Below are 18,111 nucleotides of genomic sequence, written 5' to 3' on the forward strand. Positions count from 1 at the left end.
GTTACATATTAAATGAAAAGTACTTATAACAGCTTTCCAGATCTGTTATTGATGAGTCAGTATACACTTGTATGATGACATAATGACCAAAATAACATGTTTTTCCCTCACTCTAATTGACTCAGTCTAAAACTAGCAACTAACTAACTAACCCATGTGTAATTACCACAAGAGAATGGGTAATTACTCCGAAAAGAATGTCCTCCAGCTGTGCGAACAATGTGTTTGCACGTTGGATGCTATCTGCAGTCTGTCCTGAAGACGACATGTTTGAGCCTCCCTCAGGTGGCATCATCTGATTGCTGTCACAAACCTCATGCACACCTTGGTATCCCGCACACCTCGCCTCTCTCCATCGTCTGCCTTTTCTTTTTTCGCTCCTTTTTCTGGTTCTCAGCACTTGGCTGGACTCTCTCGCCGGCCAGCCCCTCTCTCCTTGTTATTCTTCCCCTGCCCTGATCTGAGAGGCCAACTGGAATCCATTTAATCAGACCCCCACCACCATCACACGCAATTGCACCGCGGGGGGAAAGCGGGGTGGGTGTGAGGGTGGTGGGGGCGAAAGTCCACAAGTGGTCGTTGCAAAGCAATTAGAAAGTGGAACTGGTTGTGTGAGGTTATCAGTGGGACATGATGGACATATATCGCATAACATGAATGCATACACTCATGTTTTTATACAGTATGCACTAAATATGAATGAATCAATCAATCAATCAATGATTATTTATATAGCCATAAATCACGAGTGTCTCAAAGGGCTGCACAAGCCACAACGAATGGAAATAACATGTTAGTAAAGTCGATCGTTTTGTTGTTTTAACTTTCTTTTAGACTTAGACTTAGACTTAGACAAACTTTATTGATCCACAAGGGAAATTGTTCCACACAGTAGTTCAGTTACAAAGCATAGAATGGGTACGGATGGAAATGATAATGCAGGTATTGCATAGACTACAAATGTACCATAGTATCAATATAAAATATAACATACAGTATATGTAATATTTACATATTATATATACAGTATATAATATACTGATATATTATATTATCATATTATGTATTTATATATATATATATATATATATATATATATATATATATATATATATATATATATATATATATATATATATATATATATATGTATATATATATATATATATATATATATATATATATATATATATATATATATATATATATATATATATGTATGTATATATATATATATATATATATATATATATATATATATATATATATATATAAAATATACTTATATATATATATATATAATATACTTATATATTATATTATTATATTATATTATATTTAAATTTTTTAATTGTTTATATAATATATATTTATATATATATATATATATATATATATATATATATATATATATATATATATATATATATGTATTTATATATTATATATATATATATATATATATATATATATATATATATATATATATATATATATATATATATATATATATATATATATATATATATATATAATATATATTATATAATATACTTATATATATATATATATATATATATATATATATATATATATATATATATATATATATATATATATATATATATATATATAATATATATAATATATATTATATAATATACTTATATATTATATTATTATATTATATTATATTTAAATTTTTTATATAATATATATTTATATATATATATATAATATGTTAAAATGTTACTTGCCGTAAATGTTTCATGCTGGAACCGATCAACAAAATTACCCTGCCACTTGTTGCTAGGCAGCGTTGAGAGGTTGCAGTGGTTAATTAAAAAAAATAAAAAATAGTATGCATGCTAAATTCACCTTTTCATTATGCTATTAATTACATTTGAGTGTTTTCTAGTTTTTTTACATGTATTTTAATGGACAGCAGTTAACTATTTTGCCACAAATGATTGGAGGATGCGGGCAGAATTGTGGACACTTTGGGATTCGGATCACTGTCTGCCCTGCAGGATGAATTTGAGGACCAGTCATAGACAATTTAGACTGAAAAGAAAAACATTTTATTTTCACTCGCATACAAAACATTCTAACTTGGAATGTTTCCCTGGCTTCGATGACACAACAAACTCCCTTCATTTCATTCATTTTCAATTATTCATTTATTTCAGGCAATGACATAAAAGAAAAAGTACAAGGTAGACAACACATAATAACATAAATGAATATATTACCAAGGGTAATGTATAGTATGTAAGCATGATTGTCAAGTTTGGCCTTTTTGTCTCTCATGGACACACACTTGTTGTTGACTTTGGATTGACTGGCGGCTGCAAGAACATCAAGGTCGCGGAACAGAGACACGCGGCAGGCTTACACACACACATGCATCCACAAAAAATATACGCCACACACACATACCCCACCCCGCATCCAACGCCCTCGACGCGAATCCCTTAGGGGTGATGGACGGCTGGGCAGCGCCTGAAGAACTTCAGCCCGCCACCGTAGCCCCGCACTCCCTCCCTTCTGTTGCAAGTCTGAGTTGTATGTTGTAATATGTAAATGTTTTTGCAATGGAGGTTTTTTCCCACTCGGGGGCCGGGTCTAGATTGTATTTTTTTACTCATCCTCCCCTAGCGTTGACCTTTTTCCCATCTTTAACGGGGCGCCTTGTGGCGACCCATCAGCGTTCCTGTTTTGTAACCCTGTACACTTGTTTGTTTGTCTAATCTTAAACGGGGTTGTCCTGAAAACAAAGTTCCGTTGTACTTGTGCAATTACATTAAAGACCTACCTACCTACCTACCTACTTGCCGTAAATGTTTCATGCTGGAACCGACAAAATTACCCTGCCACTTGTTGTTAGGCAGCGTTATTAGGTTGCAGAGGTTAATTAAAAAATTAAAAAAAGAAGTTTGCATGCTAAATTCACCTTTTCATTACGCTATTAATTAAATGTGACTGATTTCTAGTTTTTTTTACATGTATAAATGGACAGCAGTTACTTATTTTTTACAATTACGCTTAATGGCAGTGTATATTTGCAATTGAATCACTGCAATGCCTTACATGTAAAACACCATCTACTTGTAATGCACAGTCTTCTGCTGCTCATGTCTCGCTTTTAAGAGTAGTTCTGCTTAAAGGTCTGTTCCTGCACAGAAAACATCTGCATTCCTGTATTTAACATAATGAATGTGCAGCATAAAAGCGGTCGCATGACAAATGTTGCTGTCAATCTAGATGATGGTGATGAATGGCACTTTGGTTTATATATATACATTATATATATGTGTGTGTGTGTGTGTGTGTGTGTGTGTGCGTGTGTGTGTGTGTAGGTATCTGATCCCTTCGCTGGACCGATCCAATGCCGGCCACTACCGATGCATCGTGAGAAACCGAGTTGGCGCCATAATGCAGTGCAGCACTGAAGTGAGGGTCGCCTGTAAGTGGACACAAGTTTGATTCAATACTCATTTCATACATGTAAGTAAAGTGCCGTATTTGGTTATTAATTAATAAAAGTGTTTGTTTGTAGTTATTTCCTCATTTTTTTTGCAAATATATTGTCGACAGAAAAAATACACAAAATTAGCTTAAAAACATTAAACAACCATTTTTATTTAATAACAATAAAAAGTAGTCCAAGAAATTACAAAACAAAGAACCCCATTTGAAACACAATTTAAATGTGGGTTGTTTATTAACCTTGTGTATGTTTTTTTGGCTCTGGGGCCATTCAGGGGTTGATACCTATATGTGTGTTTATTTTTGTTGTTGTTTTATTTTTTTATGTTGTTACTTGTTGGGGGTTGGGGGGGAAACATGTGATGTTTTTGACTGTTCATGTCAATTCTGTGGCCAAAACATGTTAAAAAAAAACCAAAAAAAACAATCACCTAAAATGAGCTGAAATTTAACATTAATAAGAATATAATTATGTTAATAAAATACAATTAAATATCAATAATATAAATGAAAAAATATAAATATATAACAGATGTATAATAAATGATGTATAATAAAATAGATAATGGTCAGTCAAAAAGGGCTGAAAAAATAAAGCCCCCGCCCCCAAAAAATAAAAATAAATAAAAAAACAATCACTTAAAATGAGCTAAAATTAAACATACATAAGAATATAAATATATTAATAAAATATATATATATATAAATATTAATAATATACATTTAAAAAATCTATATAAAACGGATGTATTATAAATTATATATAATAAAATAGATAATGGACAATCAAAAAGGGCTAAAAAAATTAAGCCCCCCCCCCCAAAAAAAAAAAAAAAAAAAAAGAAACACTCACCCAAAATGAGTTTAAATTAAACATGAATAGGAATATAAATATGTTAATAAAATATAAATAAATATTAATAATTTACATTTTAAAAAGCTATATAAAACGGATGTATAATAAATTATTTATAATAAAATAGATAATGGACAGTCAAAAAGGCTGAAAAAATATAGCCCACCCACCCCACCCCACCCCCCCGCCCAAAAAAAAATAAATAAATAAATAAAATAATCACCTAAAATAAGCTGAAATTAAACATCAATAAGAATATTAATATATTAATAAAATATAAATGCAAATTAATAATATAAATTAAAAAGATCTATACAAAACGTATGTATAATAAATGACACATAATAAAATAGATAATGGACAGTCAAAAAGGGCTGGGAAAAAAAAACAAAAAAACATCACCTAAAATGAGTTTAAATTAAACATAAATAGCAATATAAATATATTAGTAAAATATAAATAAATATTAATAATATACATTTAAAAAAGCTATATAAAACGGATGTATAATAAATTATATATAATAAAATAGATAATGGACAGTCAAAAAGGGCTGAAAAAATATAGCCCCCCGCCCAAAAAAATATTTAAATACAAAAACATTTACCTAAAATGAGCTGAAATTAAACATAAATAAGAATATAAATATTAATGATGTAAATAAATAAAAATCTATACAAAACGGATGTATAACAAATGATATATAATAAAATAGATAATGGACAGCCAAAAAGGGCTGGAGAAATAAACATAGACAAAATTAACAGACAAAATTAGGTCAAAATTATTAAACAGAGGAGCCAAAAATAGAAAAAACAGAAAATAAAAGTTGGCCAAAAGCTATTAAAAAAAAGGAACCAACGTGTCTTCAAATAATTGACAAATGAACAGCAAAAACAAGCAAAATATGTTTTAAAGGACACCAATTCTCAGATTATGGATACTTGAGAAAAACTTATATCAAATGTATGAAAGATAAAGCATCACAACCTATCATAGCAATGCATATATGTCTTTAACAACAGCAAAGGCGGATGAAATATCGATGTGAATGACTGCGTACAGTAAGTACAGTAGTACGATCATACGTAACGCCACATCTTTGCTTTACTTTCTCGTAGACATGAGCAGCTTCGTAGAAAGCGACAGGACTCAAACTGTGTCCCAAGGCGACGGCGCTCTCGTCCACGCCCCGCGCATCCACAGCTTCCCCAAGCCTCAGATCACCTGGTTCCGAGATGGACGCAAGATTCCTTCCAGCAGTCGCATGTAAGCACAGTGGCGCCCCCTCAGCTTCCTCCGTGCGTATGTGCGTATGTATGTGCGTATGTATGCGGGTGGCTGCCGTAAAATGAAGGAATTGTGTTGTTGCACTGTATGGCCTCTCAGTAAATGATAAAGAAGGTCATTATATCACACACCTGTTGACTTTGCAAGCACAATGATTGAAGGCTAGACACACAGCAGGCAGCGGGGGAGCTAATTAGACCGAATTGGACAAGTGATGCCATGTTTGACTGACAGCTCTCCTCCATGACTTGCCGTGGGTCTGTGTGGGTCTGTGTGGTATGAACTGGAGAGAAAGGTTGTTGTTTCTTTGAGAAAAAAAGAAGCAATACTGCATACAAATTGTATAGAAAACATACATTAAATATGCCTATTGAATTAGATCAGACAAAAAAAAAAACTATATACAGGAATTTAGTAGTACTTCCCCCCAAAAAATGTGTTCTATTTTGAGGGGAAAAAACTGTAAGAAAAAAATGATATAACAACAAAAAATATTACATACAGTATAATATGTAACTTTTCAAGTAAGAAATTCTAAAGGTACCATTTCATTTACGTTTTTTTATAAAAAAAAAAAAAAACAACAACAAATAATGACATTTTACTAGCAAAAAAATGTATATTCTGAAAAAAATTTTTATTTTCTGTGATAAAATTGAGGAAAACTGGAAAATGAAGTTTTCATTTTTCAAAAACAGAATTAATTGACATAAATAATAAGGTAACATTTTTTGGAATATAGTAAATAGTTCATTCATCCATCCATCCGTTTTCTACCGCTTATTCCCTTCGGAGTCGCGGGGGGCGCTGGAGCCTATCTCAGCTACAATCAAGTTCATTCATAAAGCTGTAAAATGTGTTGTTATAAATAGAATAAACATGTAATATTCTGGAAAAAAAAGTTAGTTTTATAACTATTACAATAACAAAAATGTTACATGATTTGGGGGAAAAAAAATCAAAATGGTGACAAATTAAATCTTCCTTTAAACAGTTTTTGTTTTAATATTTCATGAATACTGTTGTGTCGGACCAGTTCTTCCTCCAAGGGAATCTAAGTTACTGGTCAATCCCAAATTCTTTCGATGTTGAGTAAGAAGGACCATCAAGACAGAATTGGAATATTTTCAAGTTTTACTAAAGCTTTAGGAGTTCAACTTAACCAATACATTCATATCGGCTACTCGTTGATCTGGCATTCCAATGGAAAAGCCCACTCTTTTCACACAAACAAAGCCCCCATCTCCCCCCTCTCAACACTGATAAGGAGAGAGACGTGGGGGTTGTCTTCACATTCCAACATAAGACACTAAACAGACAATCTGAAGACAAAGAGAGACTGGTAGAATAAACAAAGGAAAAGTACTAGCTACTCTAAACATGGCTATGTAAAAAGAAAGAACTCTTAAACATATCTGCATCCTTCCACAATACATTTAGATTAATTTTTTTGGGGAGGGGGGGGGGGGGTGAAGCAATGATAAGTGAGACATTCAGAAATAGCATGAATTACTGTATGCCTATTTAATTACATATGACCAGAATAAAGAGAAAATATTAAACTACAGGAATTTAGTGGTATTTTTTTTACCTTTTGTTAATTAGATACAACAAGAATAAAGTCATATTTTTACAAGAGAAAATATTAAACAACAGGAATTTAGTGGTAATTTTTAGAATTTGCAAATTATGAAAAAAAAGGCATAATGGTTACGGATGAGGTCTTTTTTTAAGTGTTTTTTTAATTGTTTGTTATAATAAATTCAAGAACAAAGTTTGATTTTTGTTTGGGGGTGGTGGCAGCGACATTTTGAATAAAAATGCAAAATATTGCCATAAATAATTTGTAATATTTTGAATTTACAAGATACACTTTACACAAATATAGTTTAAAAAATCATAATGTTGTGGGCAGAATTAGCTTTATATATATATATATATATATATATATATATATATATATATATATATATATATATATATATATATATATATATATAGATATACACTACCGTTCAAAAGTTTGGGGTCACATTGAAATGTCCTTATTTTTTAAGGAAAAGCACTGTACTTTTCAATGAAGATAACTTTAAACTAGTCTTAACTTGAAAGAAATACACTCTATACATTGCTAATGTGGTAAATGACTATTCTAGCTGCAAATGTCTGGTTTTTGGTGCAATATCTACATAGGTGTATAGAGGCCCATTTCCAGCAACTATCACTCCAGTGTTCTAATGGTACAATGTGTTTGCTCATTGGCTCAGAAGGCTAATTGATGATTAGAAAACCCTTGTGCAATCATGTTCACACATCTGAAAACAGTTTAGCTCGTTACAGAAATTACAAAACTGACCTTCCTTTGAGCAGATTGAGTTTCTGGAGCATCACATTAGTGGGGTCAATTAAACGCTCAAAATGGCCAGAAAAAGAGAACTTTCATCTGAAACTCGACAGTCTATTCTTGTTCTTAGAAATTAAGGCTATTCCACAAAATTGTTTGGGTGACCCCAAACTTTTGAACGGTAGTATATATATATATATATATATATATATATATATATATATATATATATATATATATATATATATATATATATATATATATATATATATATATATATATATATATATATATAGGCCCTGCGATGAGTTGGCGACTTGTCCAGGGTGTACCCCGCCTTCCGCCCGAATGCAGCTGAGATAGGCTCCAGCACCCCCTGCGACCCCGAACGGTGTACGCCGCCTTCCGCCCGAATGCAGCTGGGATAGTCTCCAGCACCCCCGCGACCCCGAGAGGGACAAGCGGCAGAAAATGGATGGATGGATGGACAAAAGTGCCTCCTCAATTAATACTGTTTGTGTCCCCGTGTGTGCACACGTGAGCGTGTGTGTGTGTGTGTGTGTGTGTGTGTGTGTGTGTGTGTGTGTGTGTGTGTGTGTGTGTGTGTGTGTGTGTGTGTGTGTGTGTGTGTGTGTGTGTGTGTGTGTGTGTGTGTGTGTGTGTGTGTGTGTGTGTGGGTGTCTGTGTGTGTGAATCTCACCCAATCTGTCCAAAGCAGTGACACAACTCTGGATTTATGCAATCCTCCTGAAGAGTCACTGCGAAGGCAGCAATCACCTGAGATTCATTTGGTCCGGGCGGGCTCTTCATGCATTATGTATTCAACTTGCAGGCAGGTGCTGTCTTTAATTGACACCAGGACTTAAAGCATCCTCTTTTACTTGGAGAGCGAGCTTGATTAGCCTGCAAGACAACAAAGAGGGACGACTGTGACGGGAGGCAAAGACGACTTATTTTTAAGTTGGACGATACAGACATTATACAGTACTGTATTTGTATTGGCACACATTCATATTCATGGCCTTATATATATATGCATTAATATGTGTGTGATTGCACGCACATGTGTTTATGTGTGTGTGTGTGTGTGTGTGTGTGTGTGTGTGTGTGTGTGTGTGTCTGTTTATCCTGCACTGATCAAGCAGATGCTGGCAGTTTTGTCAAGGCTAATCTGACTGTGTGCTTAGCGTCAGCTCTCATTTAATGGGCTCCTCTCACATGAGACCGTCAGCCCTAAACACCATCCAGTATTCCTTGTGAGAGCATCTACTGTAACACACACACACACACATGCACCATTTAAACGGGTGCTGCAAACACTCATGTATCCACCCATTCCTCTTCTTGGCAGAATTATTTCGAATGGAATTAAAATGGAAACAAGAAGACATTTGTGGGGGGGGGGGGGGGGGGGGGGGTGATGCAATCCATCAGAGTTGAGGTTGGATTTTGCGAGTGTAATTTTTGACTGTACCGTATGTGTGTGTGTGTGTGTTGCATAATTGGGGGCTTCGTCTGCTGCGCCAATTAGGGGCCATCTGTTGCAGCCATCTATTTACGTGCACTACTGCACGCTGCAAAAGTGCCAAAAACTCTTAGTCACACTGAAAAGAATGAAGTACTTTTTTTTTTTATATATATATATATATATATATATATATATATATATATATATATATATATACACTACCGGTCAAAAGTTTGGGGTCACCCAAACAATTTTGTGGAATAGCCTTCATTTCTAAGAACAAGAATAAACTGTCGAGTTTCAGATGAAAGTTCTCTTTTTCTGGCCATTTTGAGCGTTTAATTGACCCCACAAATGTGATGCTCCAGAAACTCAATTTGCTCAAAGGAAGGTCAGTTTTGTAACGTTCTGTAACGAGCTAAACTGTTTTCAGATGTGTGAACATGATTGCACGAGGGTTTTCTAATCATCAATTAGCCTTCTGAGCCAATGAGCAAACACATTGTACCATTAGAACACTGGAGTGATAGTTGCTGGAAATGGGCCTCTATACACCTATGTAGATATTGCACCAAAAACCAGACATTTGCAGCTAGAATAGTCATTTACCACATTAGCAATGTATAGAGTGTATTTCTTTCAAGTTAAGACTAGTTTAAAGTTATCTTCATTGAAAAGTACAGTGCTTTTCCTTCAAAAATAAGGACATTTCAATGTGACCCCAAACTTTTGAACGGTAGTGTATATATATATATATATATATATATATATATATATATATATATATATATATATATATATATATATATATATATATATATATATATATATATATATATATATATATATATATATATATATATATATATATATATATATATATATATATATATATAATATTTATATAAAAACACTTGGTAATGTTATGAAAAAAATATATATATATATATTTTGATGGGGGAATTTTTTTTATTTAGTTTTTTTTAGACAAGTATCTCGTGCGCACGAGACACATGTCTACCAGTATGTTTTTTACTGGTAATAATTACCAGTAAAAACAAATAAAATTAAATAAAAAAACTATATTTTGATTTTATAAAGTTTATAAAATCAAAATGTAGTTTTTTTTTTGTTTTTTTGTTTTTGTTTTTTCATAACTTTACCAAACTTTCTCATGCACACGAGATACATGTCTAAAAAATAAAAATAAAATAAAAATTATAAAACTTTTTTTTTTCCCCATGTCCCTTTAGGGGCTCCGTAATTTTATAATGAAAAACAAACATGATTTAACCAGAATAAACTACTATATATTCCAAAAATAAAATCATACTTTTGCAAGGAAAAAATACACACAAATCAAACTCTTATACCAGAATAAAGTAAGGAGACAACACAACGGCAGGAATCAGTTCGATAGGTTTATTGAAGCTGATGATGTACTGGGGTGTGTATGCTACTAGAAGTGTGTGGTGCGAGACGATGTGACGTATTAGCAATGTGAATGTTACCAGGGGATGTTGTTCGTGCGTGTTGGATGAACCCTTCGACAGTCCGGGGTGGCTAGGTGAGAAGGCAGTCCGTGGTCAAGCGAGAGGTCGGGGGCTGGAGAGAGGTGTCGAGGTCCGTGTCCGAGCGGGGGGTCGAGGGAAGCAGTCCAAAATCCGGAGGGAAGTCGAGGCGCACAGCTCGATCACGGGATTCAGAGGGGAACACTGCGGGGAACACGGAGGACATGTAAGACACGGGCAGAGGGAAAGCACAGAGAGCAAGTACGAGGAGGGAAGCCAGAGATGCTTACTACACATAGTGAACTACGTTCCGGCACTGGATCTTCAGGTCCGCTGGTCTTTATGCCAACTGCCCTCATCAGATCCAAGTGCGCAGATTGTTGATTGCCTGCAGCCATGCGGGCGCGTGGCCGTGATGCGGGAAGAGCGAGCAGGGGCGTGTCCCGGCGGGGTCCTGGCAGAGCTGCCGGCAGGCATGAGGGATTGTGCATGGCTGAGGTCAACCACCTTGAAGCTATTTTATTTGGTACATGGTGTAATGATAAGTGTGACCAGTAGATAGATGGCAGTCAAACATAAGAGATAAGTGTAGGCTGCACTATGATGGGTCTCAAGTAAACAACACCAACATTTTAAATGTTCCATTGAAAATATAGAACATTACACACGGCACTCAAAAATCTATCAAAATGTTTTAGTACGACTTTGGTAAGCTATGAAGGCGCACCACTTGATGGATTGTCGGCGCATTAAACATAGGAGTATTATTATGGTGTGTGTATAAGGTAAGACATACTATCTGCCGTTTTGTTTCGCAATATTATGCAAAAGCAACTTTTCTTACTTTCCGGTATCCGCTGATTTGTATTTGGGATTTGCGTAAATCCTGAAAAAGTGTGCGCGTCCGCCTTTGTAGTCCGCACCGACGCCGTAGTCGATAAGCTTCTTCTTTTAATGTTGACTTACCACTAAATAAATGTTGATTTACCACTAAATAAATGTTGACTTACCAATAAGTAAATGTTGACTTACCACTAAATCATGTTGACTTACCACTAAGTAAATGTTGACTTACCACTAAGTAAATGTTGACTTACCACTAAATCATGTTGACTTACCACTAAGTAAATGTTGATTTACCACTAAATAAATGTTGGCTTACCACTAAGTAAATGTTGACTTACCACTAAATATATGTTGACTTACCACTAAATAAATTATGACTTACCACTAAATATATGTTGACTTATTACTAAGTAAATGTTGACTTACCACTAAATATATGTTGACTTGCCACTAAATGTATGTTGACTTGCCACTAAATAAATGTTGACTTACCACTAAATATATGTTGACTTACCACTAAATATATGTTGACTTACCACTAAGTAAATGTTGACTTACCACTAATTAAATGTTGACTTACCACTAAGTAAATGTTGATTTACCACAAAATAAATGTTGACTTGCCACTAAATAAATGTTGACTTGCCACTAAGTAAATGTTGACTTACCACTAATTAAATGTTGATTTACCACTAAATACATCTAGACTTACCACTAAATAAATGTTGACTTCCCACTAAATATATGTTGACTTACCACTAAATACATGTTGACTTACCACTAAATACATGTTGACTCACTACTAAGTAAATGTTGACCTACCACTAAATATATGTTGATTTACCACAAAATATATGTTGACTTACCACTAAATATATGTTGACTTAACACTAAATATATGTTGACTTACCACTAAATAAATGTTGACTTACCACTAAATATATGTTGACTTACCACTAAATATATGTTGACTTGCTACTAAATAAATGTTGACTTACCACTAAGTAAATGTTGACTCACCGCTAAATAAATGTTGACTTACCACTAAGTAAATGTTGACTTACCACTAAATATTTGTTAAATATATGTTGACTTACCACTAAATAAATGATGACTTACCACTAAATAAATGTTGACTTACCACTAAGTAAATGTTGACATACCACTAAATAAATGTTGACTTGCCACTAAATAAATGTTGACTTGCCACTAAATAAATGTTGACTTGCCACTAAATAAATGTTGACTTACCACTTAATATATGTTGACTTACCACTAAATATATGTTGACTTACCACTAAATATATGTTGACTTACCACTAATTAAATGTTGACTTACCACAAAGTAAATGTTGACTTACCACTAAATATATGTTGGTTTACCACTAAATAAATGTTGACTTACCACTATATACAGTAAATGTTGACTTACCACTAAGTAAATGTTGACTTACCACTAAGTAAATGTTGACTTACCTCTAATTAAATGTTGACTTACCACTAAATAAATGTTGACTTACCACTAAGTAAATGTTGACTTACCTCTAATTAAATGTTGATTTACCACTAAATAAATGTTGACTTACCACTAAGTAAATGTTGACTTACCTCTAATTAAATGTTGACTTACCTCTAATTAAATGTTGACTTACCACTAAATAAATGTTGACTTACCACTAAGTAAATGTTGACTTACCACTAAGTAAATGTTGAGCAGAGACAAAGTATAATTGTATCTATGAGGCAGTTTAGTCCAACAAGCAAACACATGTGTAGAGCATGACGACCACGTTGATGATCAGCTATTGAAGTGATCAGTCGTCATATTCATGTGATCCCATCTACTGGTTGTGGTCCCGAACAACCGCATAGGGTGTTTTTGCCAGGGGCCGGCCCTGCACATTGGTATGTGTTTAATTATTGTTGTTCCTCAGGGCCATCAGTCTGGACAACACTCTGGTCATCCTGTCAACGGTGGCGCCCGACGCAGGTCGTTACTACGCCCAGGCCGTCAACGACAAGAACGGGGAGAACAAAACCAGTCAGCCCGTCACGCTCCTTGTGGAGAGTAAGTACAAGTGCATGCAAGTCCGTTCACTCGCTCACCAGCACGGTGTTGTGGAGGCTGCTTCCCCTGGTGATATGTCGGCCCTGTCAGGCCTTTATTAACCAGGCTTCACTTGTCCACTGATTTACAAAGTCGCCTTGCTTAACAGGGAATAGCTAATCATAGACAAACATCAGGGGGTCCTCCCTCGTAAACAACAAGACAGGCGCGCCTGCAGAGATCGGCGGTGCTCATGTAAACATGTTTTACACATCAAACTAGAAACACTAACCTGCTTACTGATCTCAAATGTACTGTATGAATAACATTATTTACACTCTTCACTTGTAAGTCAAATCCAAAGTATGAAATTGCATCAAATAAATGAGATATTGCACTTCAATCACTCAATCAATCAATCAAAGTTTACTTATACAGTCCTAAATTACGAGTGTCTCAAAGGGCTGCACAAGCCACAACGACATCCTCGGCTCAGATCCCACATCAGGGCAAGGAAAAACTCAACCCAATGGGATGACAATGAGTATAATGAATGTCATTCAAAATAAATCTGATATTTCACGCACACTGAATTACATATTTAACTCAAAACAAATGAGATATTTCTTTTAAAATACTATATATTTCACGCAAAATAATTCACATGTACCACTCAAAATATATTACATATTTTACTCAAAGTATATAGTATACTTTACACAAAATAAACTACATATTTCACTCAAAATATATTACATATTTCAGTCAGTTATTTAAATATTTTACTCAAAATGAATCAGATATTTCACGCAAACTCAATTGCATATTTTTCTCAAAATGAACTGGATATTTCACTCAATAAATTACATGTTTTCATCACAATTAATTAGATATTTCACACGAAAATAAAATGCATATTCACTCAGCCACCCCTGCAACCCGGAGAGGGACAAGCGGTAGAAAAATGGATGAATGGATGGATTTCACTCAAAACAAATGTGATATTTCAGGCAAAATACATTCAAAATGTCACACAAGATACATTCCCTTGTAATGAATGTCAGAATGTTTTACACAAACTCACAAAATACACAACAATTTGCACACAAAAAATATTGTTTCACCTGTAATGCTTTGCATAAAATAAATTAGATCACTCAGAGTAAATTATGCATTTTATGTATGGTAGATAAACAACAAATATTTACGTAGCTATCACTGTAGATGTGTGCATACATTCAAAACGTACATATAAATAAAATGTATGTTTTACTTGAAATATATTTAAAATAAAATAAATAATGGAAACAATATAATACTATGCATATTAGAATGAAAGTTACCAATGTTATTAACATCAAAATTATAAATAAAATAAACATTAACATTGCAAAAAAACATCAATTTAAAAAGCCCCCAAACAACGTATCTTCATCAAACATGTCATTTCAGTGAGTTTTTGTTTTTTCAATGTGTATTTATTTATATATGTATTTATTAATTTATTTATGTATTTATTAATAAAAGACAAACTCAACATTATATGCACATGCAATATTTGTAATGCAATTTTTGACTTGCTATCAGTGGTCTATGTTCTATTTTTGAGTCACAACCACTGCTCTCATCGTGCTTTCATCTACAAACCCCAAAACCAGTGAAGTTGGCACGTTGTGTAAATCGTAAATAAAAACAAAAAAAAATGATTTGCAAATCCTTTTCAACCTATATTCAATTAAATAGACTGCAAAGACAAGATATTTAACGTTCGAACTGGAAAACGTTGTTATTTTTTGCAAATATTAGCTCATTTGGAATTTGATGCCTGCAACATGTTTCAAAAAAGCTGGCACAAGTGGCAAAAAAGACTGAGAAAGTTGAGGCACGCTCATCAAACTCTTATTTGGAACATCCCGGAGTTGAACAGGCTAGTTGGGAACAGGTGGGTGCCATGATTGGGTATAAAAGCAGCTTCCATGAAATGCTCAGTCATTCACAAACAAGGATGGGGCGAGGGTCACCACTTTGTCAACAAATGATTGAGCAAATTGTCCAACAGTTTAAGAACAACATTTCTCAACCAGCTATTGCAAGGAATTTAGGGATTTCAACATCTACGGTTCGTAATATCATCAAAAGGTTCAGAGAATCTGGAGAAATCACTGCACTTAAGCGATGATATTACGGACCTTTGATCCCTCAGGCGGTACTGCATGAAAAAGCGACAGCAGTGTGTAAAGGATATCACCATATGGAACACTTCAGAAAACCACTGTCAGTAACTACAGTTGGTTGCTTCATCTGTAAGTACAAGTTAAAACTCTACTCCAAAGAGGAAAAGAACCATACGGATTGTTATCGGCGCAAAGTTGAAAAGCCAGCATCTGTGATGGTATGGGGGTGTATTAGTGCCCAAGGCATGGGTAACTTACACATCTGTGAAGGCACCATTAATGCTGAAAGGTACATACAGGTTTTGGAGCAACATATGTTGCCATCCAAGCAACTTTATATGGACGCCCCTGCTTATTTCAGCAAGACAATGCCAAGCCACGTGTTACAACAGCGTGGCTTCACAGTAAAAGAGTGCGGGTACTAGACTGGCCTGCCTGTAGTCCAGACCTGTCTCCCATTGAAAATGTGTGGCGCAAAACGAAGCCTAAAATACCACAACGGAGACCCCGGACTGTTGAACAACTTAAGCTGTACATCAAGCAAGAATGGGAAAGAATTTTCACCTGAAAAGCTTCAAAAATGTGTCTCCTCAGTTCCCAAACGTTTACTGACTGTTGTTAAAAGGAAAGGCCATGTAACACAGTGGTAAAAATGCCCCTGTGCCAACTTTGCTGCCATTAAATTCTAAGTTAATGATTATTTGCAAAAAAAAAATTTAGTTTCTCAGTCCGAACATTAAATATCTTGTCTTTGCAGTCTATTCAATTGAATATAAGTTGAAAAGGATTTGCAAATCATTGTATTCTGTTTTTATTTACGAATTACACAACGTGCCGACTTCACTGGTTTTGGGTTTTGTACATTAGATTTGTCCCTGGATGTCATGGGAGTGTTCCTATTGACATGTCCAGTGAGTGCACACATATGCAAAGTTGCGGTGGCTGACTTGCACTTTTAGCAATGGCGCTGCCATTCATTTGCAATTCACGGCGGAGCGTGCGTGACGCAGCCACGTGTGCAACTCCAACATCAGCGCACATCACCAGACCTGACTTTGCACATCACACATTCAAAAGTCATCACAAATCTCTTCCTTTTTTTTTTTTTTTGTTGTTGTACCGCAGCATTTGTTCATTGTAGGCATCCTGCGGAGGACAGGAATGCAAATATGCAGTCGGAGGGAGTGGCGTTCTTCTAAAAGCAGCATACAAATGAGGCAGTGTGCAAACATGCCGCTTTTTTTTTTTTTTTTTTTTTTTTTATCTATGGGAGCATGAAGAACATTAGAGCTAAGTTGCTCTTTTTGACACAAACAGGTGTAAACAAAAATGGTGACAGGAATAAGTAAGCCTTTACAACGCGGGTCAACTCTTTACTGTCTCCCCCCTTAACCCCTCCCCGCCTCCCGCTCATTTAATTAGGAGATTACACACTTGAGCTCTTCCCAACGCCGAGAGTTTATGAACGGCACCGCATTCATTACTGTCTGCCTGCCAGCACGCCGGGCCGCCGTGTCAAAATGAAACGCTTTTGTTGTGTCGCCAACAAACACTTTAAGACCGCGTTTGGTTAATGTGGCACGCGTTCAACTAAACACATTATAAATGCCGACGTGACACGATACATTAAGTCAAATGCACTGTTCTATGCAAAAAAAACAAGATTGTAGACCTGCTCAAGACTATAATACAGGGGTGTCAAACTCATTTTAGATCGGGGCCACATGGACAAAAATCTACTCCCGAGGGGGCAAAACTGGTAAAATCACAGCACGATAACTTAAAAATAAAGACAATTTCAGATTGTTTTCTTTGTTTAAAAATAGAACAAGCACATTAAGACCGCGTTTCGTTAATGTGGCACGCGTTCAACTAAACACATTATAAATGCCGACGTGACACGATACATTAAGTCAAATGCAATGTTTCATGCAAAAAAACAAGATTGTAGACCTGCTCAAGACTATGATGCAGGGGTGTCAAACTCAATTTATATGGGGGGCCACATGGAGAAAAATCTACTCCCAAAATTCACAGTACGATAACTTAAAAATAAAGACAACTTCAGATTGTTTTCTTTGTATAA

At 34.7% G+C, this 18,111-nt stretch overlaps 1 protein-coding gene across 1 annotated transcript in view; it reads left to right on the forward strand.

Annotated features, from left to right (window-relative positions):
* sdk2a (sidekick cell adhesion molecule 2a) overlaps positions 1–18,111 on the forward strand; it is a 405,582-nt gene that overhangs the window by 261,807 nt on the left and 125,664 nt on the right. The window contains exons 4-6 of the mRNA XM_062036709.1: positions 3,360–3,466; positions 5,467–5,614; positions 13,739–13,872. Of these exons, the coding sequence (XP_061892693.1) occupies positions 3,360–3,466; positions 5,467–5,614; positions 13,739–13,872 (389 nt within the window). The remainder of the gene's footprint in view (positions 1–3,359; positions 3,467–5,466; positions 5,615–13,738; positions 13,873–18,111) is intronic.

Source organism: Entelurus aequoreus, linkage group LG25, assembly GCF_033978785.1.
Source record: "Entelurus aequoreus isolate RoL-2023_Sb linkage group LG25, RoL_Eaeq_v1.1, whole genome shotgun sequence".
Taxonomy (NCBI): Eukaryota; Metazoa; Chordata; class Actinopteri; order Syngnathiformes; family Syngnathidae; genus Entelurus; species Entelurus aequoreus.